We start from the raw sequence: 25,726 nt of genomic DNA, 5'->3' as shown, positions 1-25,726 counted from the left end.
TTTCAGTTTCTAACCGGTCTCAGTTACGGTTTCCGTTCGCCTCACATTCGGTTTTAGGCCCCGCTTCGATTTAGTTTTGATTTCAGCTTGCCGTTAGTAAGGTTTCGTGTCTGGATTTAGTTCCGGTTTCGGTTGCAGTTTGATTATCAGTCCAGATTTCAGTAGCGTATTCGATCCGATTTCGGTCAGGTTTCGGGTCCGGTACCGGTTCCACTTTTGGGCCGGTTTCGGTTCCGCATCTATTTGGTTTCGGTTCCTGTTCGGTTTTGGTTCAGTTATGTTTCGATCCTTTTTCTTCTTTGCTGAGTTCAGTCCGGGCTCGGTTCAGGTTTCGGTTCGGCACTCATCCTCGGTTCTTCAATCTAGTTTCGTTTTGGTTCGCGATTCTGTCCCCGTTTCGTCTTAGTTCCCGTTTGGGTTCCAGTTTAGGTTTTGGTTTTATTTCCTGAATCGCTAGCCTCGATCCTATTTTCGGTTATTAATTCTATTTCGGTTCTCGTTTTGGTTCTAGTTTCAGTTTTGGAACCCGTGCCGGTTTCCTTAGATTTCTAGTTTTAGTTACGAGTTTGGTTCCGGCCACGGTTTTGGCTTCCTTTTCCTTTCGGAACTGTTTCGGTTGCTCTCCAGTTTCAGTTCCGGCCTCGGTCAGGTCCAGCTTTCGGCTCCAGTTCGAGTTTTATTTCCACTTTCGCTTGTGTTTACTGTTTCATCTCTGTTTACTTCTTCTTACTTTTCTCCTATATCTTGCTTCTTTTTCGTTTCCTTTTATTAACGCCCCCTCCTTTTCTTGATTATAATTATGTAATCATCTGCTCACGAAAAATGGAAATCAGTTTAAAGCATAAGTCATAGTCGCAAATGTAGTCGTTAGCCTAGGATTTTAAAAGCATTGAAGCCTATACATGAAAGTGTTATATATTATGCGTACTAATGTAGGAGCGTACTAACGTAAGAGCGTACTAACGCAAAACCGTGTCACCGTAAGACAGTACTAATGCAAAAGTGCAGAGGCGTATCAGCGTAGGGGCGTATTCACGCAAAAGCACACTAGCGTAAAAGAGTGTGGGCGTCAAGGCGTATCAGCGTTAACGCATATAAGCGCAAAAGCTTACGGGCCCAAAAGGGCGACATTCCGTTGATTTATACCTAAAGTGCAAGTCAAATGATGCAACCGTGTTAACTTTTATATTGACAGTCAAGCAACAATTAAGGCAATAATCTCGCATAGCACTGCATATAAATGCGTGTTAGAGTGTAAGCAGTCTCTGTAGAGAATCGGGACAGAGAGAAGCATACATCTATATTGGGTTCCAGGGCATATGGGAATAGATGGGAATGAAAGAGCGGATGAACTAGCTAAAAAGACCACATCCCTTGAAGCTTGCCCCGTAGACGTCACAATTAGACTGGGCGAGATTAAGCGAAGGCGAGAGGTGCACATGATCGACCAAGCAAGAAAGGCGTCGGTTCAAGAGCGGGGCTGTAAAGTGTCGAAGGTTATGTGTAGGTCTTACAACCGTAGACTAACAAAGTTGCTTCTATCATTAAAAAGAGAGGACTGTAGACTCAGTACCGCATTCGATTTGATTTCGGTCAGGTTTTGGTTCCAGCTTTGGTTTAACTTTTTGTCCGGCTTCATTTCCGCATCGATTTTGGTTTCTGACTTGACACTGCCTTTTGGCGTCACATGCATTTAAATTAGGCTTGGCCAGTGATAGCAGATGTAGGAAGTGCGGGCTGGAGGAGGAAACGATCGAGCACGTTCTGTGCTCGTGAACTGCGCTTGCCAGGCTATGATTCCAGCTATTAGGAGTGATACAGCTGTCAGATCTAGAAGCAGCAAGTGGCTTAAGTCCTAGGAAGCTTCTAGTATTTGTCAAGAGGACGGAGTTATTTAGTAACAGAGGTCCTGGTTTTTGATAAGGTTTTTCAGTTTGGTCGTTAAAACAAACTTCTGATAACACTGCGGACTCAATGAGTCTATGTGAGGTCTCATGGACCGGCCAGTTCAACCTAACCTAACCTATACCTAAAGTTTGTAGTTTCAAAATTAATTAACAAAACCATATGCAAGTTTTTAATTTTACTTCAAAACAATTTTAACTCACTGTATTTCACTGTCTGTATGTAAGCGCTGTTTTCGTTTTCCTAATGACACCTTGCGCCTTCTTCGCCTTAAGCCTTGGCTTATTTTGTTCTTTAGAAACTTGGTTTGTGAATTTTGCCTCAAACAATAAACGTGCCATGCCAAATGCAGAAATACTCACATCTGTTGTTGTTCCAAGAAAATACAAACAGTACATATACAATATATGTTCACCTCTTTGTGCTCTTTGTGGGCATCCGCATCCGGTGAAATAGAAAGCACAACTTTTGCAAAGCATTACAACTTGCCTAGTTGTCAAATTGACATTTCGCCAAGTTTTTTGAGTGAATTTTGGCGCTCTCTTGTTGAGGCTCGACCACTTTCGGCGATAGGGGTGATATTTTTGTTGATGTTTTGAAAATTGAAACCACAACAACAGTTTTGGGGTGGAATAAAATAAGCAGAAATCAAAAGAACGCAAGTTCACAGAATACAGACCTCCCACCTCATACACATACATATGTTCATATGTGTGCATAAAATGAGTAAAAAAATATGAGTGTTCCATCAATTCTTGCCATTCCTGTGAAATTTTATTTGCTTGGACCTTCTTGGCGTTTAGAGGTTTACGCTGGCCGTAAACTTTTGGTGTAGGCTCAGTTGATTTTCAGTTTTGGTGCAGTGTAACGTTTTCTGATAAAAAATATTTTTTAAAAGTTGCTTGAAATTTCTGAAATAATATATGTACATATATACTTCATCAACTTTTTTGCATTTGCTTGCTAAGTTGTTTTGCTTCTTACTTTTGTGCCCTGTTTAATACTAGCACTGGAAAAATGACGTTGGATAAATTGGAAATTCAGGTTTCAAAATAATCAATGGTAAAGCTTATGCATTTGTTTTTGTCAGTTTCTTGTTATTGGTTTGCTCACAATTTATTGGATGTGGTTTAAAAAATTATATAGTTCATTTAGTGTGATTTTTCCATATTTTTTTAATATATTAAAAAGGAAAGCAAATTTTGAAAAAATATTTTGAGTTGAAATGAGGGTCCGCATATACATATGTATGTACATTAGGATGGGTCGATAAAAAATTGTAGAAGTGGTGTTGGAAGAGCCTAGCATTTTTTATTCTTGCAATTAATTGCCGTATTTTTTTTTATTGTAAGTTGAGTGAGAGTACATAAGCATATATGTAAGTCTATAGCGCAATAAAGTGCTTTAATGTGAAAAAGTGTAAGAGCGTGAAAACGTATGAGCGTGAAAGCGTATGAGTATAAAAACGTGTCAGCGTAAGAGTCGTATTCGCTTAACAGTGAACTAGAGTACTATCTTAACACCGTGATCTAGGGGTGAAAACGTATCTTCGTATCATCGTAAGGGTGTATTAAGGTTAAGGTGTTTGCGTAAAAGCGTGTCAGCGTGGGAGCTTACAGACGTATTCGCTTAACAGTGAACTAGCGTACCATTGTTACAAAGTCTGGACGTGAAAGCGTAACAGCGTCAATGCGTAAAAGCGCTTGAACGTACTGCCGCAAAAAATATAAATCAGAACTACGACCGCTGTGCGATACGTCTTAACTGTCTGCAACCAAGTACAAATGAATATGTTCCACATTTGACTGTGGTATTACCATTTAAAAGAGTGATACTAAAAAAATCATTCATTCGAATGCACAATCAATCTGTAATTGACTGAAAACTGGGGCCCGTAAAATATACAGTCATTAATAGTTCAATGTAGCATAAGTTATTTCTTTAATAGTATTTTTGTATTGCACTTAAAACGTACATAAGTCTGTGTGCCTGTGTAGTACCTATGTGTGTGTGGATATATTAGACTGGGTCGATTTATTAACCGATATCGCGCCATCGATTTTTCGATAGGATTTGGGCTCAGAAAAAAAAGTTCCACTACGCATACCCACACAAATAAATTTCGAACCTGCGAAATCTCATTTTTTTTACTCTTTTCCGACTTTGACTTTTAAGGGTTTTTTCATGACCTACTAAAACATACATTTTTTTTTTCAAAAAACTGTTATCGACAACGTTTTTAGCGGACATTTTTGGGTCGGGCAGGGTAGATATATGTATATATGAAATTTTTTTAGTTAAAAAGTCTAAAAATTAAAAGTCAAAGTCTAAAAATTAAATTTCGCAGGCTCGAAAATACTTTTTTTGCGTATGCGTAGTGGAACTTTTTTTCCTGAGCCCAAATGCTATCAAAAAATCGATTAACTTTCGTCCATACAAATCGACACACCCTAGTATATATAAGCATATATGCTTTCTTTTCAACTTGCCACTTACATATAAAGCTAGTATCCTTCCTATCGCTTAGACCACGGGTACATCTAAAGGGAGCTACCACAAAAATCTTTATGTAAAGAGGTGGCACTGTAAACGATAGCGGAAGTCCCTTGTACATATATAGTATATACTTCGGAGAGGCCTGCAAGTGGCTAAGATGAGTAGCAGGCCTACATGTGATATGTTATTGATTGAGTTATGGGCATAATATATTAAAGTATGACTGAAAAGCCCTTTAGAGAGAATACATATATCTGCTTTAGCATCTTCCTAAGAGCGTAGGAAAGGAAAGATTTAATAAATATCCCAGAGCAACTGATTGTACTGAATTCCAGAAATATATGGAAATAAAGGCAAAGCAGCTGCGAATGTAGTGGAGCTGGTGGAATACAATAAATTTTTACGTATGAGCAGCTTTTCCTATAAGAATATTCAGGAGCAAAGCAAAACTTATATGGTGAAGTGAGGAGCTGAGCCTTCTTAGAAGGCAGATAGAAGCGGGCTGGATCAACGTAAAATCCACAGGGCGAAGTAATACAGATGGTAAAACTTCTGTGTGAAAATCGATAAAAAAATAGAGACGTTGAGATCCAGTGTTTGATAAAGAAAGATAACCGGAATGGTCACGTAGTAGGAATGAGGCTACTGAGGCAGGGATGATGCAGATCAGTTGGGAAAGAACATCTACACTCAAAATCGCCGGGTATAGATGGGATAGTGCCTGCTACAATGAAGATGGCAGGTGAAACGATTGTAGAATGACTCAAAATAATCTTTGAGGATTGCATTAAACTCTACCATGTTTCGCACTCCTACAAAACTGCTCAACTTGTATTCATACCAAAGGCAGGAAGATTCAGTCAACGGCACTCCAAAGGCTTCAATGTTGTGCATCCTGTTATCATGCGATTGTAATTAAAGTTTCAGTAATTGAAAGTGGTAAATTTCTGCCAAAAATCATCTCCTGAAAGATAAGCGCTTCCAAATCGGACCAAAAATATGATTTTTTTTTAATATATCGATCCTTGCGCCACCTGGGGGGATTTTCTTTATATGTCGCTTTGTATTCATGTATGTATTATGTGTTCTAAATATGAGCCAAATTGGACCACAAATACGATTTTTTTGAATATCTCGATCTTTCCGCCACCTGGCAGCGATTTTTTTCATGTGTCGCTTTCTATTCATGTATGGAATATTTGTTCCAAATATGAGCATAATCGGACCACAAATACGATTTTTTTAAATATATCGATCCTTGCGCCACCTGGCGGCGATTTTTTTTTATGTCGCTTTCTATTCATGTATGTATTATGTGTTCCAAATATGAGCCAAATCGGACCACAAAGTGGATTTTTTGAAATATTTCGATCCATGCGTTACCTATCGGAGTTTTTTTGTTTGCATATTATTGCATTGTCATCGGGTTCTGAACTATGTTCCAAGGTTCAAGGTTGTAGCTTATCGGGAATCTACTTAAATTTTAATTACAACATTCGTTCACAACGGCCGTGCGGCCTGTCAAGTCAAGCTAAATAAAACAATAAAACCGTTTAACAAGTATCCTCAGGCGTGATATTGGGATCGCTTTCGGAATCTTTTCAGGCATATTCCGGGATTAGTTTGATAGGATAACAGGTCCATTTAGGACCATTAAGGAATTTTCTTACGGGATCATTTCGGAAAAATAATAGTTTCGGTATTATTTTAGGACCATTTCGGTATTTTGACCTGTTTCTGCAAAACCTAAGAATTGCTTTTAGGGAAATCTTGGCAATTGTTATAGTTTCGATACAATATCGGGATCATTTTGAAATTGTCTTTGGGACGTGCGAGAGATGCTAAAAACTATAAAAAAAAAAAAAAAATAAATGTAAGGCGCGATAACCTCCGAAGAGATCTAAGGCCGAGCTTCTCTTCCAATTTGCGTCGTGCTCCTCTTGATTTTTCCCTACAAATTGGCCGGACGGGTCCTACATGTTTTATGCCGACTCCGAACGGCATCTGCAAGGCAGATGAGTTTTCACTGAGAGCTTTTCATGGCAGAAATACAATCGGAGCGCTTGCCAGACACTGCCGAGGAAGAGGCTAAAAACTATAGGGAAAGAAATTTGATAGTTAGGGTTAGGGAATCAACTTTCATCTTTGAACAGGTTATGGACGCTTCTGAAATCCTCAAACGTATATTTATAGGAGAGCAAAATAAAAGTGATCTCGGACTATTTCGATTTCAAAAGTTTGTAACTTAATATTTTGTTTGATTTTTTTCTTTAACTGCAGGAAGGAAATATGATTTATGAAAGATGTATGTATGTAGCATTTCTACTTCTGATTTGACTATTTGGCTATTGAAAGGCCAGATATCAACAAATCTTTTGTGCCTTTTACATTTTGTCCCATCAAGGATTTGTTTTTCTAATTTGGCACTGGTCCAGTATTTCAATAAAAGTTCATTAAAAGCGATATTACAAATTAATACGGAAGGACAATGTTGATACTAATATGAATGCAGCAAAACTGTTTGTTGGACGTATGTATGTACATTAGCGTAGGGCGCGAAAAAAGTTTCTTTTTTAAACTTGAATTTTAAAATAGAGTAATTAAAAATTTTTTTTTAAATATGAAAGTAAAATTAAGATTGAAGTGGGCAAACAGCAAATTACAAGTAAAATGTGTTGAAATGTAAATTAGATGCGCACATTAGGGTGTCTAAATGTTTTTTCGTTTTTTTCAATGGGTCACAAAAAACGTGTTGCTAGAGGTGTCTTAACCACCAACTGTTTAAACGGGTGTAACACTCGATTAATCGATGGAAGACGTCCCAATCCCTAAAGGAGATAGGAGTTGCATACGAACAAGCAGTAAAGGCGCGGACAGAAGCGCGCATCTGCAAAATTTCTAAAATCATGCGAAAATGCAGCATGTAAGGCGAACACAGTTGCTCATATCTCTAAAGATAGAAGAAGGATCCTTTGCCGGACGCAGATCCGGTACGCTCCTGTAACACAGCACCATTAAGGTGCTAGCCCGACCATCTCGGGAACAATTTATATGGCCACCTTAAACCTTCAGGCCATTCCTCCCTGCCCACCCTCAAGTTCCATGAGGAGCTTGGGGTAGCCAGATCCTCGTCTGTTAGTGAAACGGGATTCGCCGCTCGACGGTGAGGTTGACAATTGGTTTGGAGAAGCTATATGTTTCGCTACACACTTTCTGTGTCCGTGTTGTGCGCTGGCGAGGTCAAGGCTCCAGCTACTAGATGCGGCAGAATTGTCAGATATCGTGCCAGTAATTAAGCTAGGTCCTAGAAACGTCTAATATATGCCAAGAGGACAGAGTTATTCTATAATATAAGTTCTGGTATCTAGTGGGGGGTTTTTTTCGTTTGGTCTTCAAACATATTCTGAAAACACATGCAGTCTATGTGACATCTTTATTGACCGGAAGGTTCAACTTAACCCAACCTAAAAGTTTTTCTGTGTCCCATACAAAAAACAAAAAACTTAATATTTTTTTAACCCACCGTAATGTACATAAATGTCGTGGCACCAATATATTTATACCGACTTATCCTACCATCATTGCTTATTTTTATATGGAAATAATAATCGAGCTCGAAATAATTAAAACCTTTTTCAACCCTGTTCATTCATATTTTCATTTCCATTTAGTTTTTCCTCTTATGATTTTTTTTTTCATAATTGTATGCCATTAGTTCTATTTTTTTATCGATTTTCTCTGACTTTCATTCAGTGACATATCTACATATGTACATACATACAATCTAAAAACTCTATATGTACAACAGCAGATCACTACTTGCTGCCCTTTGTCTTTCCGACCTTTAACACATTTATTCAGGTAGGCTAGGTTCTTCTTTCCCATAAAATACTTGTTTTGTGGCATGAAGTGCTGTAGTAATTCCATCTGCACTCAAAAGACTAGGCACCATTTTTTTGTTAACTGTCGAGCGAAATAATGAATAACAAACAATTTGCAAATATGACACAAATGACCCTATAAGAAATCTTACACGAGAGGTAGTGAAGTAGCTAGGTAGTAATGAATCTAAATTTTTGGGGGATGCGCTGGCGTTAGATTTGTTCCAGAATCCGAAATCGGTCAAGACAAATGGGTTTTGAAGAGAAATCTGTTGCCATTCCAAACTAAGTTAGTTTTGTAAAAATTGAAGTGACTGTGATAAGTGAAAATTACAACTTACCGACTTCGGTATTTTGCTTCCTGCTGGGTATGCAGAAAATACAAAGTGTATGTACATACATTACATCATAACGGTATGTAAAAAACCTATTTTTACGGCAAGCAAAGTGTCACTCATTCAGGTTTTTGACGCTGTTACATTTTTTAACATTTTTATACTGTCTCTTTTTGTCTATATTGCAACATTGGTTCACATGAATTGCTTTCAAGTATGTACTGTCTTTGCATTCATCAAGTTAAAAGTAAAGGGTGTTTTATTAGCTTTTTTTACTTTTTAATATTTTTGCTTTGTATTTGCTTACTGCTTGTATATGACCCCGCTTTGCCGTGGCGTATGAGTAACTTATTGATAGAAATGTGCGTAAATTGCATTAAATTGAGTAAATCTGCAGATTTTTCCCTCCTAGTCGTTTTGATGTTTCCGCATCTTCTTCAGGGAGTCAGATTTTTTGGTGTTATAATTCTAAAGTTCTCACATTACATTCAAAAGAACTTGTTTCATATATGATATATGTATATACTTGTGTCCAAATGAATGTACGTATACCTATTTGCAGACCTTAAATATATTGCTATTAACCTAGTTCTTTCCCAAGTAAATACTAAAGACATTCATATGTAAATACAAGATGTAGATATCAAGTACTCATGCTCGCAAGTAAAAGTAAATTTGGTATACATACACATTTACATAAAGTACATACATACCTGGCTTTCTAGGCCACACATAATCTAAACGGTTATTCATTCTTCATCAACAAAAAAAAATTTTCTTTCTCATCAACGCTTATGAGGATCATATGTTTTTATACGAAAGCACATTTTTATGGTTTTGTGGGTTTTGGAATACAATTCTATGTTCGTTTTACATCTTATATTATACGAGAGGCCTATTGTTAATTTTTCTTGTTTAATATTTCAAAATCCGTATCGCAGACTGCTAACGAAAATATATGATAAAAAAAAAGTCAAGGCATATGACGTAGATACTCATCATATATATTATTTCTAATTGCTGGTTTTATGTACGGGTCCCTTATTCGCTCTTATTTGGAATCCAAATCTATAAATAAAGTTTTGGTTGTAAAGATGGAGATTCGGGCTATTAGCGAGCTTTGGGCAATTTCGGTCGTAGTGCTTTTGTTTAGCTATATTTTATTAAAATAATTTGTTAATAAAATAATTTAAAAAAAATTTTAAGTTAAACGGTTTTATTGAAAACAATACTTACATGAAGTAATAATAATACTAAAAGCTAGAAAATAATTAGGTAGGTCCTAGGTACTAGTCATCACACTCCTCATCAGTCTATTGCGTTGATCAGACAATTAAATAAAAGTGTTGGGCGCGTGAAATTTCTAAAAATGTGATTAGTGTTCAGTTGGTCTTATATATGACTATCAACAGAAATTTACGCGTCCAACGCTTTTTATTTAATTGTCTGAGCAACGCCCTAGATTGATGAGGAGTGTGATGACTGGTACCTAGGACCTACCTAATTATTTTCTAGCTTTTAGTATTATTATTACTTCATGTAAGTATTGTTTTCAATAAAACCGTTTAACTTAAATTTTTTTTTTTATTATTTTATTTTCAAGTTATTAGTCTTTATTTAATTGCCTATTATTTCTCAATCTATTTAGTTCATTTAGTGACTCATTCCTGCAAGGACTTTCCTGACAATTTGTTACAATCTAATTCCTCAATAAATAATCCTTCCAAAGACTTTACTCGACTCTGTGCGAGGTATGCTAGTCCCTCCTCCAACTCCAAGATATTTTGATGTAATTTATACCGGACTGTATGTAATATTTTTTCCAAATATGAGCCAAATCCGACATCATAGGTCGCTTTCTTTTCATGTATGTATTATGTGTTCCAAATATGGACCAAATCGGACCACAAATACGACTTTTTTGAACGTCTCGATCTTTGCGCCACCTAGCTGCGATTTTTTTTCATAGGTCGCTTTCTATTCTCGTATGTATTATGTGTTCCAAATATGAGCCAAATCGGACCACAAATAAGATTTTCGTGAATATCTAGATCCTTGCGCCACCTAGCGGCGATTTTTTTTCATAAGTCGCTTTCTATTCTTGTATGTATTATGTGTTCCAAATATGAGCCAAATCGGGCCACAAATACGATTTTTGTGAATATCTCGATCCTTGCGCCACCTAGCGGCATTTTTTTTATTATTGCATTGTCATCGGGTTCTGAACTATATTCCAAGCTTGTAGCTTATCGGAAAGTTACTTAAATTTCAATTACAAAATTCGTCCCAGCCATCCAAACAGCCAGACTGTCAAGTCAACCTAAATAAAACCGTTTAAAAATAAACGATTGTGAGCACACAAATAAATCTATTTGTACTATGGCACTATTGTGAATATTTGCACTGCATTACCGGCAGTTGCTATTGTACGCTGGATAGCCGCGCAAGCTGTATCGTACGCTAGATGGCAGCGGAAGCTGTAAGTTAATAGAACATCTGATTTCTGTTGATATTTGATAAGAGACTTTTATATTGGTTGCGCAAGATGCGCACGGGTCAGGCTCGTAATGATAAATTTCTGATTTTCGAAATTATCCAATAAAATCATTACTGGGATTCGTTTTGCCTTGCAAACAATAATGTACACACAAAAAACTATATGCAATCCGTGCAATTGTTCGTATGCTCAAACCTATGCATATTTTCGTGCAACGAATTGTAGGAAATAAAATCAAACCTGCTTCAACGGCATTCCTTTCAATCCTCTTATTTCGCTCACGAAAATATTAAGCAATTGCTTCATAGTTATTTTGTTAATTTATGTGTGCTTCCCTGCAAAAATCGTTGGATCATGGACCATGCATTACTCGGATGTAATGCTGAGCTGGAGTATATGGTCTAGTCCTAGGACATTGCAATGTTAATTGGACCATATTTATTGTATGAATTGTGAGTAATTTTGGAGCACTCGCTTGGTCCATAGCGAGTACTCCATACATGCATGCATGGAGTACTCGCGATTTTTGCAGGGTTCTTACTGATGCATGCTATAGCTTCGCAATAGGGTGCTTTCTTGGTCTTGTATATTTTGTCATAGGATACATACAATCCGTGCATTCCGTGCACCTTGCAATACATAGTTTAGGAGCAATTGCCGTTTTTTCGGACTACTTCGGTTTTCGTTTATCCAAAAGCGGAAATTGTTATAATAAATATTAAAAAAACAAGTAAGGACGGGACTGTCTTCGGCTGAAGACTTATACCTTTCATGAATGGAGCTGAACAATAGTCTTATCCCTTTCGTAATCTCCAAATAATGCGCTGTATAAGATAAGAAATATATAGTGAACATACCTAAAGGATTTTAAGATAAATATAAAAAAATAGCAAAAAACTCCCTTATCTGAACGATCGGTTGTATGGGATATATATTATATATAGCTCCGATCGAAATGATTTTTACAGGAAATCTTCTATGATATATTAGAATATATATCACCAAGTTTGACGTTTTTATATTGGAAATTAAGGGAGAAATTGCCAAAAATCTTTCTATCTGAACGATCGGTTGTATGGGATATATGTATACTATATATAGCTCCGATGAAAGTGATTTTTCAGAAAATCTTCTATGATATATTAAAATATATATCACCGAGTTTCACGTTTATACTTTCTAAATTAAGGGAGAAATGGCCAAAAATCTTTGAACGATCGGTTGTATGGGATATAACTATATATAGCTCCGATCAAAATGATTTTTTCGGGATATCTTCTATGATATATTAGAATATATATCAACGAGTTTCACGTTACACTTTCTAAATTGCGGCAGGAATGACGAAAATCGTCTTATCTGAAAGATTGGTTGTATGGGAGATATATGTTATGGTGGTCCGATCCTACCGGATCCGACAAATGTCTAATATAATACAAAAATACATCCTTGTGCCAAATTTCATTGAAATATCTCAAAATTTGAGGGACTAGTTTGCGTTCAAACAGACAGACGGACGGACGGACAGACAGACATGGCTATATCAACTCAGTTCGTCGCCCTGACCAATTCGGTATACTTAATGGTGAGTTTATCCTCTATATTTCTCAACGTTACAAACATCGGACCAAAGTTAATATGCCATTTCATGTTCATAAAAGGTATAAAAACGTGTGAGTGCAAGTAGTTGAAGTTCTTGATTCAAGGGGTTGCTAATCGCAATACAAAGCTTTATAGCCGCACAGCTTCCGAAACCCAATTGTCAACCTCACCTACACACATTTAACACGCTCTTCATGGAACTCCCACCCCGTAGTAGGGAGCTGGGAGATGGCATATGTTAAATGCGGCCATATTGAATTCTTCCCGGGATGGTCGGGCTAGCATCTTAATGGTGCTTGTTACTGGAACACACCGGCGCAAAGGACCAGGAAAGGAGTGTCTTTATCGCTACAGATTTGTAGATTCTAGAAATTTGTATTAGAATCGTTGATAGATATAATAGGCCATTTTTATACAAAAATTTGCTGTACTTGTTCCTTTTTTAATTAACATTCCCAATTTCAAAGACGAATCACTGATGTTGTCAATGATGGCTCATTTGTTTGAAGCTTGGCACATATACACTGTACTATAACTTCGAAATTTCTTCACTATTCTAGAAATGTCTGCTACAGTATTGCATTACCTACTTAAATAGTTAATTTTTAAAAACCACTTTACTTCCGTCGCCTCAAACAATGGTACGCATTCTTACTATTTACCACAAAAAATCAATGGTGTGGCATTTAGACAAATAACAAATATATTTACGTAGATCTTGCAAAGCTACGGAAAATAAATTATAAATCATGTCATTGTAGAAAGGTCTGACCGCAATTACCAAAGTTAATGTTATTATGATTTTTACTTAATGAAGTTTTTTATTCTATTTTATTGTATTTTTCCCACTTTACATTGTGGTGTCTTTGCCAGTTCTCATCGTATTCGTTTTCGCGCCTTGGTCTTATCTTCTGTAGCAAGTCACGTTTTAAAAACGATTCGTATTAAAGAATGGAAAACAATACAAGTAAGGAAGGCTAAGTTCGGGTGTAACCTGTTCGGTACATACTTAGCTGAGAGCTTAGCTGCATTGTTTTCGTAGATGGTTTATATGTAAGTGATTTTTAATTCGATATCACATACGTTTCGGAAATATCAACCAAATTGTAGACCAAGGGTGACGTTTTTTGGAACGAAAGGAAAATAAGGGAAAATCACCTTGTAGGAAAATGAACCTAGGGTAACCCTGGAAAGTGTTTGTATGACATGGGCATCAAATAAAGGTATTACTGAAGGTTTTAAAAGGGAGTGGTGGTTGTTGTATATGTGAAGGCGTTTTCGAGATATCGACCAAAATGTGGACCAGGGTGACCCAGAACACCATCTGTCGGGTACCGCTAATTTATTTATATATGTATTGTACGAACAGCATTCCTGCCATGATTCCATGGGCTTTTGATTTCGCCCTGCAGACCTTTTTCTTTTTCTTTAACTTAATACGGTAGGTTTCACACCATTTACAAAGTTTTTTTAAAAGATATATTTTGCGTCTAAAAACCAATCCAATAACCATGTTTCATCGCTTTTTTCATATTTGGTATCGGTATTGGTGAGCGTGGTTATAGTCGAATTTCGCCCATTTTTAGTACCAAGATAAAGTGAGTGTAGATAAGTGCGTGAACTAAATTTAGTAAAGATAAATTGATTTTTGCTTAAGTTATCGTGTTAACGGCCGAGCGGAAGGACAGACGGTCGACAGTGTATAAAAACTGGTCGTGGCTTCAACCGATTTCGCCCATTTTCACAAAAAACAGTTATCGCCTCTACCAAATTTCACCAGGATTGGTAAATTTTTGGTCGACTTATGGCATTAAAAGTATTCTAGACAAATTAAGTAAACAAGGGCGGAGCCACGCCCATTTTGAAATTTTCTTTTATTTTTGTATTTTGTTGCACCATATCATTACTGAAGTTGAATGTTGACATACTTTAGTTATATACTGTAAAGATATTCAATTTGTGTTAAAATTTGACTTTTAAATATTTTTTTTAGAATATTGTCGTGTTCGTCATCCGATTTTGCTAATTTTTATTTAAAACACATATAGTAATAGGAAGAAGGTTCCTGCCAAATTTCATCATAATATCTTCAACGACTGTCAAATTAAAGCTGGAAAAACTTTTAAATTACCTTATTTTAAAAGTAGGCGGTGCTACGCCCATTATCCAAAATTTTACTAATTTTCTATTCTGTGTCATAAGGTCAACCCACCTACCAAGTTTCATCGCTTTAACCGTCTTTGGTAATGAATTATCGCACTTTTTCTTTTTTCGATCAGATCCTTTTGTTATATAGAAGTCTATATCTATTTCGACTATTTTATGCCGTTACGGGGTACCGTTATGCGAACAAAATTAATATACTCTGTGAGCTGTGCTCATCTGAGTATAAAAAGAAATTTACTTACTGTTTTTCGTATTACTTCTTGATGAAGTCGCGAAATAGCATCAAAATGAACGTTTGTCTAATTTAATGATCGACCTAAAAGCTTCAAAAAATACCCATTTATTACTTCAAAATCTGGCCCAATAAAGATGGTTTATTTGTGCATTTATTGTGAATGAGTTTATCGGTTTATTATCCATTTGTTATAGGTTTCATATTGTAACTTTTCGATAACAAATGTATATTTTTTCTTAAACTTTTCGATAATAAACCCATAACACGTGGACAATTCACCAATAATATACCGATACCTCTTCGATAACAGTTGTTATCTCTAACAAGCTGATAACACATTGATAACAAACCAATATCATGGCGTTAACTTTTCGTATTCATAAAAGAGTTTTACCCATTAGTCCCGAAACGGAAGGAGTCAGGTCTGTTGCTTACTGTGTCAATCCAGCAAAAAATAAATCCTACATGTTGCCAGATCACTGCAGTGGGATCAGCCGAAAATTAAAGCAGCGAAGAAAGCAGCAGAAATTGCTTAAGCTGCAGTCAAGTCAATATATATTGATAGTAAAGCGGCGATTAAAGCAATAATCTCCGTCTGCAGGAAGTGTCGTGGAATGCAAAGAAGCAATGTAGAAATGGAAAAGGCCGCTGAGTTGTCAAAAGATTGCAGCACTCTATGAATCGACATTAGATGTGCCAATCCGTTTGGGAGAAATCAAAAGGAGATGGAAATGCATGTGATAGATCAAGCATGCCGGCCAGCCTATCAAGCCAAGCTAAATAAAACCGTTTAAACAGGTTCACAATTATCACAAAATTATCCCCGAACAGTTCCGCAATGATTTCAAAACGGTACTAGAATAGTCCCTGTTTTTAACCAATACAAATTTGGTGTTAGGTTGAGACTCATAGCTTTGTTCGAAGTTGTACCAACAAAAGATGGGAATGCAAAAAATTGTTTTTGTTTAAATTTGGGTGCCGCATTTTCTCACTATAGATTACATAAATAAACATTCAAATATTTTGGTAACCGGTATGATTAACCCATAAGATATTGTTAAATTTGTGTATTGCCAAAAATTTTATCTGCAAATAAAAATAAATACAATTTGTTTGTGCATAAACAAATCACTCTACCAGTATTAAAAAATGTAGGGCGTGTCATACAGCGATTTATTACAAATTAATTTAAATTTTTGCACTGAAAGCTTTATTTGTTACATCAATGGTTCAAAGGAAGTTCAAAGAAAAGTGATTAATGAGATTTTACAATTTGTAATCGGAAGCTGAGCCAGAAAATAAGTTTTAGTTTGCTTAAGCGAAAGCTCTCACACCAACCCCTAGCTTTCACTTAAATGCGCAGCCTTAAGCCGAAAAAAAACGTAAACTTACATACAGCGCGGCAAGTCCCAGACTCTCTCAACTTTAGTTGCAAATTTGGGGACTATTTTTAAACTTTTTTTAGACGTCCTTAATTGCACAGCACGGGTTGGAGGAGGAAACAATCGAGTACGTTCTGTGCTCGTGCCCTGCGCTTGCCAGGCTAAGACTCCACCTATTAGGACTGATACAGCTGTCAGATCTAGAAGCAAGCAGCAAGTGGCTTAAGTCCTGGTAAGCTTCTAGTATTTGCCAAGACGACGGAGTTATTTTATAACACAGGCCCTGGTTTTTGATAGGGTTTTTCAGTTTGGTCGTTAAAACAAACTTCTGGTAACACTACGGACTTATTCGGTCTATGTGAGTTCCTCATGGACCGGCCAGTGCAACCTAACCTAATTCCACAGCCTTAGGTCGCTGTTAACCTATCCAAACTTTCCGCTGACAATATATAATTCTGTAGGTGATTTCTGTTATTGATATGTCTTATTCTCGAAAACCTTGGGGTTCACAACCCCTCCGTATCCAAGACCCTATGTGTGTTAGTTCACCAGCCAGATCACCTATGAAATATGGATTTTACTTTCACCGATCCATCGGTTATTTTAAAATCGGCTCATCATTAAGCGATCAACCGGTAATTTGGTCTACCGTTATTTTAGGACCTATTCTAAGCCTTGGCGCCGTCCACCGACTTCATCACTACCCGCCCGTTGGGTACCTTTTCTATTAAGAAAGTGAGCATTTATATCATCCTACGTAACCCACTTCTCCCAATATTTTTTACCAACCTATAGAATATAAAGTTTCGTGGGCCAACTCCTTCCATAACTGGACCCGTATGCAACTGAAACTGTCCTATAACTTTATCTCAATGTCTAAAGGTAAGACTGTAGAGAAAGTTCGAATAGTACAAATTCGTTTGGACATCAACGAAAAAGCGAAAATACTCATGTGCTGATATTCTTACTTTTCTACGTTTATTCGTTAATCAATTCACTTTAATGCTTATATGAACAAGCTAGTTCAACCCTTCAAATGAGTCGCGATATCGGTACATCCATCATCCAGTCGAGCAGAAAATTGACCACAAATATTTATGCTGCAGAGCTGGTACAAACGTGCATATTTACATACATACAAACACATTAAAATTAGTGCGCCAACACATGATTTTCTTTTATTTTAATAACTACGTGTGTTTTTGTTTCTAAAACTTTATTTGGTTGCAATTGTTGTTGTTACCATAATCATTTAGTATTGATGTTCGAGTTTTAGTAACAAAAGTCGTTAAATAGTCTCAGCAGTTAACAGCTAGCGAATGATCCGATTCATGCGGTTATTTCTCAATTTTTGCAGTTTCTTACTGCGACATTGCACTGTGGGCCAGTTGACTGACAATTTTTGGTAAAACATTGAATTTAGGTACATTGAAAACATGCCAATGTAATACTGTTTTCACACAGAAACTTAATGATCTCATTTCACCTTCTAATGAAATCGTAAATTTTTTGCTTTCACACAGAAGTAACTGCTCGATTAGTATGAAGGATGAAATGTCAAGCGAATAAAATGGCAATGCTATATGACAGACAATGACATTTATTTTGATAAATGACATTTTTAAGCACTGAACACACCATAAACTAAGAAACTTAACACTCCCAACAGAGTTGCATTGTGCTTTTGACTTCATTAGGCATTCGATTAGTCACTAATGAAATAATTATAGATTCGAATTTTGTAGGGAAGATTGAGCTCAATAAGCGTCTTAATGTAGAAAACTGCCTTTATTATTCAATAAGCCGCCTGTGTGAAAACAGTATAAGGTAGGCTTACTGGCGATAGGTGGGACAGGTAGAGAGGAAGTAGAAGAAGAAGAAGCAGAACGAGCAGGACAGAGGTAGAGTTAGAGGTAAAGGTAGAATTAGGGGTAGAGATAGATTGAGAGGCGTAGATAGTGAAGGAGAAAAGGAGATGGAGAGAGAGAGAGAGAGAGCCAGGCGAAAGGGGGAATTAGAGAAGGAGAAAAGACTTAGTCAATAATAGGCGGCCACCGTGGTGTGATGGTAGCGTGCTCTGCCTACCACACCGTATGCCCTGGGTTCACACCCCGGGAAAAGCTACATCAAAAATTTTAGAAATAAGGTTTTTAATTAGAAGAAAATTTTTCTAAGCGGGGTCGCCCCTCGGCAGTGTTTGGCAAGCGCTCCGGGTGTATTTCTGCCATAAAAAGCTCTGCCTTGTAGATGCCGTTCGGAGTCGGCATAAGACATGTAGGTCCCGTCCGGTCAATTTGTAGGGAAAATCAAGAGGAGTACGACGCAATTTGGAAGAGAAGCTCGGCCTTAGATCTCTTCGGAGGTTATCGCGCCTTACATTTATTTATTTTTAATCAACTCGTTGAAGGAGGACTTAAGTCTTGCGCATATATATCAGATAAAACGTCGTGGCTTTAGATATTTTGAGGACAGTGATCATATATATTATTTCTAATTGCTGTTTTTATGTACGGGTACATTTTCGCTCTTATTTGGAATCCAAAGGTTTTGGTTGTAAAGATGGAGATTCAGGCTATTAGCGAGCTTTGGTAATTTTGGTCGTAGTGCGTTTGTTTAGCTATATTTCATTAAAATAATTTGTTAAAAATAAACGATTGTGAGCACACAAAGAAATCTATTTTTACTATGGAACTATTGTGAATATTTGCACTGCATTACCGGCAGTTGCTATTGTACGCTAGAAGGCTGCGCAAGCTGTATTGTACGCTAGATTGCAGCGCAATCTGCAAGTTTTAATTGATTGACGGCAGTTGCTATTATACGCTAAATGGCAGTACAAGCTGTAAGTTAATAGAACAGTTGATTTCTGTTGATATTTGATAAGAGAATTTTATATTGGTTGCGGAAGATGCGCACGGGTCAGGGTCGTTCCTCTATAATTGGCTAAGCTAAGGGGAGCAAAGGGTTGATACAACAATATTCACCCATATTATAACAGGTCTGAAGGTAATCGGTAATTAGTGCGAGCTATTTTTCTGGAGGAGGCCGACGTGGTGTAGTGGCAGCGTGCTTCGCCTACCACGCCGAGGGTCCCAGGTTCAAGTCCCGAACAAAGCAACACCAAAAATTTAGTAAAAGTTTCTGCAATGCAAAACAGCATCTGACGGTGCCGTTTCCGTTCGGAGTCGGCATAAAAAATTTAGGTCCCGTCCCGCAAATGTGTTGGAAACAATAAGAAAGGAGCACGACGCAAATTGGAAGATATACTCAGCCTAAATCTCCGCGGAGGTAAATCGCGCCAATTATTTATTTTTATTATTTTTCTTTAGACTGGTTTTAATTTTCCTCCGTTGTCATAATCGGCTTGTTGGAAGGGATGTTTGCTCCTGTAGATGTGTTACCGATGAGTGCTGTCGTCTGTCAACCTAACATTCACACTAGGGCTTATCAAGCACTGTATATCAGCGCTGGTTCATTCAAATTCTACTATATACTAGAGTTGGATTTTTTAGTTGAATGAAAGGATTAGTTCACTGCTAGTTCGTTCAGTCCATCGAACTAGTTCTTTTGGCTCTTAGTTCGGTCACCTAATTGAACTATTGTTCAACCAATTGAATTAGTTCAATAGTTCAATTCGGAAGTCAAATCTACTCACTCCCTGATTTAAACATTATATACATATGCCGCCAGCAACACTTATGGGAATTCGGCAGTACTTGCATTTCATTTTGTTTTCTTCACGACTTTCTTTAAAGTGCTTCCATATTTCACTTCGCTTTGGCATCTGAAACAACTCATAATGTATTAAGCACACATTTTTCAAGTTAAATTTATGAAAGCAATATGGAAATACTTACTATTACATCTAAAAGGCTAAACTTCTAAAAAAAATTGTAAAACTTCACAAAATGACGATATGGCGTTAGGTTGAACTGGCCGGTCCATGAGGACCCCGATATGGCGGTAAACATCGCGAAATTTGATCAGCTGTTGTGAATACATTCGCTTCAACAAACAACCAACCGCAAGATGTGGTTTAACTTAACAATTCAGCACAGGCCAAGTCGTTATATGCCGTGGTGATCGACTTAGCTTCGAATTTAAGATCGGGTCCTTTAATTTTTTTTATGTGATTTTAATAAAAAATAAAAAAAAAATTTAACTATACAAATTAATTTTCTGGCCCTCAGTGCCTTTTAAAATGCAAAAAAAAAAAAAATTATCAGAAAAATTGTTAATACAAACAAGTAAAGGTGTCTAAGTTCGGGTGTAACCGAACATTATATACTCAGCGTGAGCTTCAATTGTACATTTCATTTCAGATAAATTACTTTTCTACATAACACGTGACACCGCCCGTTTAAAAGAAAAATGTCTCCCCATTTCCTCTTATAATAAAACTTGATAAGTCAAATATCATCGATTCAAAACTTTTTTTTTTTCTAAGTTATAGCTTATTATTCTAGTCTACGACCTTTTTAAACTTGTTTTATATCAAAGTTGGCGTGGTCTTTAACCGATCCCGTCCATTTTTACTAGAAATATGTTTTGCTATAAGGAAAATATGTGTACACAATTTCATAAATAAAAAATAAATGTAAGGCGCGATAACCTCCGAAGAGATCCAAGGCCGAGCTTCTCTTCCAATTTGCGTCGTGCTCCTCTTGATTCTCCCTACAAATTGGCCGGACGGGACCTACATGTTTTATGCCGACTCCGAACGGCATTTGCAAGGCAGATGAGTTTTCACTGAGAGCTTTTCATGGCAGAAATACACTCGGAGCGCTTGCCAGACACTGCCGAGGGGTGATCCCGCTTGGAAAAATTTTTTTCTAATTAAAAAACCTTATTTCTAAAATTTTGATGTTGCTTTGCCCGGGGTGTGAACCCAGGGAATACGGTGTGGTAGGCGGAGCACGCTACCATCACACCACGGTGGCCGCCAATTATTTCGTTCGATATGTTAATTTTTCTTCGAGTTATGGCTCCCGAAACATAGAAAATTGCTTAGTCATAAAAAGGCGGTGCCACACCCTTTTTCAAAAATTGTAGTGTTTTCCAATTTAATGTTATAATTCAATTTAGAAAGTAAAATTCGATTGATACCAAGCTGTTTTTCGTTAAGATATAGCTTATTATTTTCGTCTACGACCCTTTCAAAAATCTTTTATATAAAAGTTGGCGTGGTCTTCAACCGATCTCGTCCATTTTTTCTAGAAATATTTCCTGCTATAGGGAAAATTTGTGTACCCAATTTTATTACGATCCGTTCATTTTTCTTCCAGTTATGGCTCCCGAAACATAGAAAATTGATTAGTCATTTCGCCCAATTTTTAAAATTTGAAGTTTTTTCTATTTATTGTTATAAGTCCACTTGGTAAATGAAATACCATTGATATAAAGCTCTTTTTTGCAAAGATATAGCTTATTTTATTCGTCCACGACCCTTTTAAAAATCTTGTATATAAAAGTGGGCGTCCTTAACTGATTTCGTTAATTTTTTTTCAAAGCATTCCTTATAGTAAAGGCAACATCTCTGCCGAATTTTGTTAAGAAAGGTTTAACCATTTTTGATTTATGATTAATAATATTTGTAAAAATTCGTATGCTATACTTGCTTTCATCCGTCGGTTTAGTTCGGACTTTAGTGATCCGTATATACTGAAGCTCTTATACACATCATTTGTTCGCTCCAAACTTGAATATGCTGTCTTCATTTGGAGACCTTATTTAGATTGTCATATCAAACGACTTGAACGTGTTCAAAAGGTGTTTTTGCACTATGATCTACGTTCATTAAATTTTATAGACCCACTTCCACCATATAATGCCAGATGCAAATTAATCAACCTGAAATAGTTAAATTCCAGCAGAACTATTCTCTCCCTCTCTACAGTGTTCGACATTATAAATGGCATAATAAATTGCCCTCTTTTACTTCAACGTATATTTTTCCATGTCCCGCAGCGTTGTCTTAGGCATAACGATCTTTTTTCCTTAAAACAAGTCAGAAGTACTTATGCTACCAATGCACCTATCTGTAGAGCTTTAAGGTAACTTAACATTCCATCGGGGTCTTTTGCCTCTGATTTATTTAGCTCTAAAGCCAAATTTGTAGCTTGACTACATGTAAGTTTTGATTAATGTTGTAATTGTATAATCTTGTAATATTTATATTGATCACTTAACATTTATTATTTATACTAAGAAAAAAAAAACAAAAAAAAAATCCAAAGTTTTGTCATTAGTCTGTAAGTGCATTCTCGTCATGTATGACTAAAAATAAAAAAAATAAAAAGAAAAAATAAATAAAATTGATTTTATCACAAGTGGGCGGTGCCACTTTTTTTCAAATTTTTATCAAGAGTCTCAATATCAGTCTACATGTCAAATTTCAACATTCTAGGTGTACTAAATAATCAGTTTTTTTGTGTTTTCCAAAATGTTATATATATAAAAAACCGTCGTGGTTATCATCCGATTTCGCTCATTTTCAACACCAATCTATTCTGGGTCCAGATAAGCTCGTGTTCCAAATTTGGTGAAGATATCTCAATATTTACTCAAGTTATCGTGTTAAGGACGGACGGACATGGCTCAATCACATTTTTTTTCGATACTGATGATTTTTTTATATATATATCGATTCCTTTATACCTGTACAACCAACAGTTATCCAATCAAAGTTAATATACTCTGTGTGCAGTGCACGCTGAGTATAAAAATAACTACAAAGATTATGCTCGAGTGGTTTATGCGTGCTGTTCGGTCCTCGGTGGCTGCGCGTCACGCAAACATTGAATACCAAATTTTTGTTTGTAAGCATTTCTTTTACGCCGTCTTCTTCCTCCCTTGCAACAACTAAGCAAAATATTTAGCGCTGCAAGCAATTTTGTGTTCCAACTCAACGACTAACTAAATAGTTCATCACAAACTTACTGATCGGTTGGTATGGTTGTATGTGTCTCTGGTCGTGTTTAGTTCGTCAGTTAATCGTAGACTTGCGCGATTAGTACGCTGTTACCTTCACAATTTCAGAATAAAAAAAAAAACCAAAAAAAATTGCAAGCCAATCGAGCGCTTAGTAGGTAATTAACCACAAAAAAGGTACAACAACAACTTATAGACTATCAAATCAACACAATTTAACTGTGGTAATACTTCGGTACATAAATAGAAAGCATGTATATTGAAAATATTATTTAGTTCCAGCTTGAATGAATGTACATAAATATTTGTATACCAATGTAAATACCTTCAAATATATATACCCGCATGCAGTTTGTTGTTTTTGCGCACACACTCTAATCATTTTAATATGAGTTAGAGGTGTCGAATGCGCGCTTATTGTCCGAAAACTAATTTTTCACTTTAATAACATTTCAACCTTTCTCTACACCACACACGAATAACACAGTCTTTGAATTTGAACGGCAGCAGCAGCAGTGGCGGCGAACGATCGATAACGCCAACGAAATCATTAATATCACAAGCAGGTGCACCCAACACAGGCACACCAACAGGAAGCGGAAGTGGTCGTAGGATAGCAACAGTTAGTACACCAAAAACTCCCAATAACACGACAGCAGCCAGTTTTGTGCATTACATCAAGTCCTCGCGAATAGTGGAAACGCAAGAAACAAAATTAACGCCAAAGATACCGCCCGTCACACCGGATTCACCGTGTACGTACCTGGACGATGATTTAGATTCGATGTATTCATTTGCAACAACAACTTCCGGCCGTTCGACCATGTCCTGTGAGCATCCGTATGTTGCACGGTAAGTTTTTGTACATTGTTTCACAATCGTTAAAGAAAGTTTTCTCAATTCCTAATAAGCAGGGCAACCAAGAATATGCTCAAGCATGTTTATTTTCGTATGGTCTATCACGAAATATATAATATAGGAATGATATTTTTCAAAAAGGAAAGTGTTTAAGCCATATTTGTTAGAGCATATTTCAGCATAGTTTGCAATAAAAGCATTGTTTTGCATATTTTAAACATAAATGCTTATTTGCGTTCATTGTTCAGCTTAAATTGAGATTATGAAGACTAGCAGAAAGAACAGAATTGCATTGCACCAATAATATACCTTCAATCTTTGTATAAATAACAGATAAGTAAAAAAAATTATTGAATACTTGAATATTAACTAAAATTTCCACTTAATTATTGCGAATAAGGTGTAATAAATACTATACATTCCAAAATTGGGCAAAGTTTATATCTGTTTAATATTTAACTTGAAAATTTCTTAGAGTTTTTCGTAAAATGGACTTTAGTGATGCTTGTGTGTGTGTTAATTTTGAGCAATCAGTAGTGGAATTCACTAACTTTTTTAACGACATTTGCCATCGCTTTATTTGCGAATCGATAACTATAACGATTTCGTTATTCAGTAACTATTTTGTATCGATATTCGTTTATCGACTATCAGCTGTGTCGTTAAATAAACGGCAAGTAAATTGGCTGCGTTAAAAATCACGATATTAATATTTCTGACAATTTTAGTTAAAAAAGAAAATCGGAACTTTAATTAAATACTTTCAAACACGAAAAGCTGCTTTATTTATAAATCAAATGGCATTTGAGTACTTGGCGTACGTTTTATCACAAAATGAAGAATTACTAAGTCCATCGCCAGTGGTTCTTAGAGAAGTAGATGACCCATTCCACTTGAATGCAACGGAGTTTCTAAAGCTGTACCGACTAACCCTAGACTTGGCTCATGATATTATTTCTCAACTTGATGGTCAATTAAGGGGTACAAGAATAACTGCGATGTCAACAGAGAAAAAAAAAAAATAATACCGCATTTACTTACCTTTTGTTAAAATATGTAAAAACAATATATGGAACAAATTTGTACGCAAGGTTAGAAAAAGAAATAAACTTACAAACTTACACTGTGATAATATCGCAGGTACATAATTATTTTAAAACAAAGAAATAAAAGAGCGATATGAGAAATAATCTGCAAGAAGTCAAGTTACATTTCGATTGGCGCTTAAAACTTTATTCGCGAATGCATTTCAAATATTTTGAGGGTTACTGGCGTGACTGTATTTTCAAAATAGTGCATAAGCACCAGTGAAGCGCTCTCGGTATTAGCGCAACATCGCAACGCTGCGCAAGGTTATACAGGACTCTACTATCGAGGTTGAAACTAATTCAGCTGTTAGAAGTTAACAAGGAGAAAATAAGTTTAAGTTAGAACTGGGA

The 25,726-nt window shown here is 36.4% G+C and overlaps 1 protein-coding gene across 6 annotated transcripts in view; it reads left to right on the top strand.

Annotated features, from left to right (window-relative positions):
- qtc (quick-to-court) overlaps nucleotides 1-25,726 on the top strand; it is a 112,409-nt gene that overhangs the window by 54,420 nt on the left and 32,263 nt on the right. For all 6 annotated transcript variants that reach the window (XM_067768162.1, XM_067768158.1, XM_067768161.1 and 3 more), the window contains exon 3: nucleotides 23,917-24,281. In XM_067768162.1, coding sequence (XP_067624263.1) covers nucleotides 23,917-24,281 — 365 coding nt within the window. The remainder of the gene's footprint in view (nucleotides 1-23,916; nucleotides 24,282-25,726) is intronic.

This window comes from Eurosta solidaginis, chromosome 2 (genome assembly GCF_040869045.1).
Source record: "Eurosta solidaginis isolate ZX-2024a chromosome 2, ASM4086904v1, whole genome shotgun sequence".
NCBI lineage: Eukaryota > Metazoa > Arthropoda > Insecta > Diptera > Tephritidae > Eurosta > Eurosta solidaginis.
The sequence above is the reverse complement of the archived record's forward strand: the minus strand, read 5'-3'. Positions and strand labels throughout refer to the sequence as shown.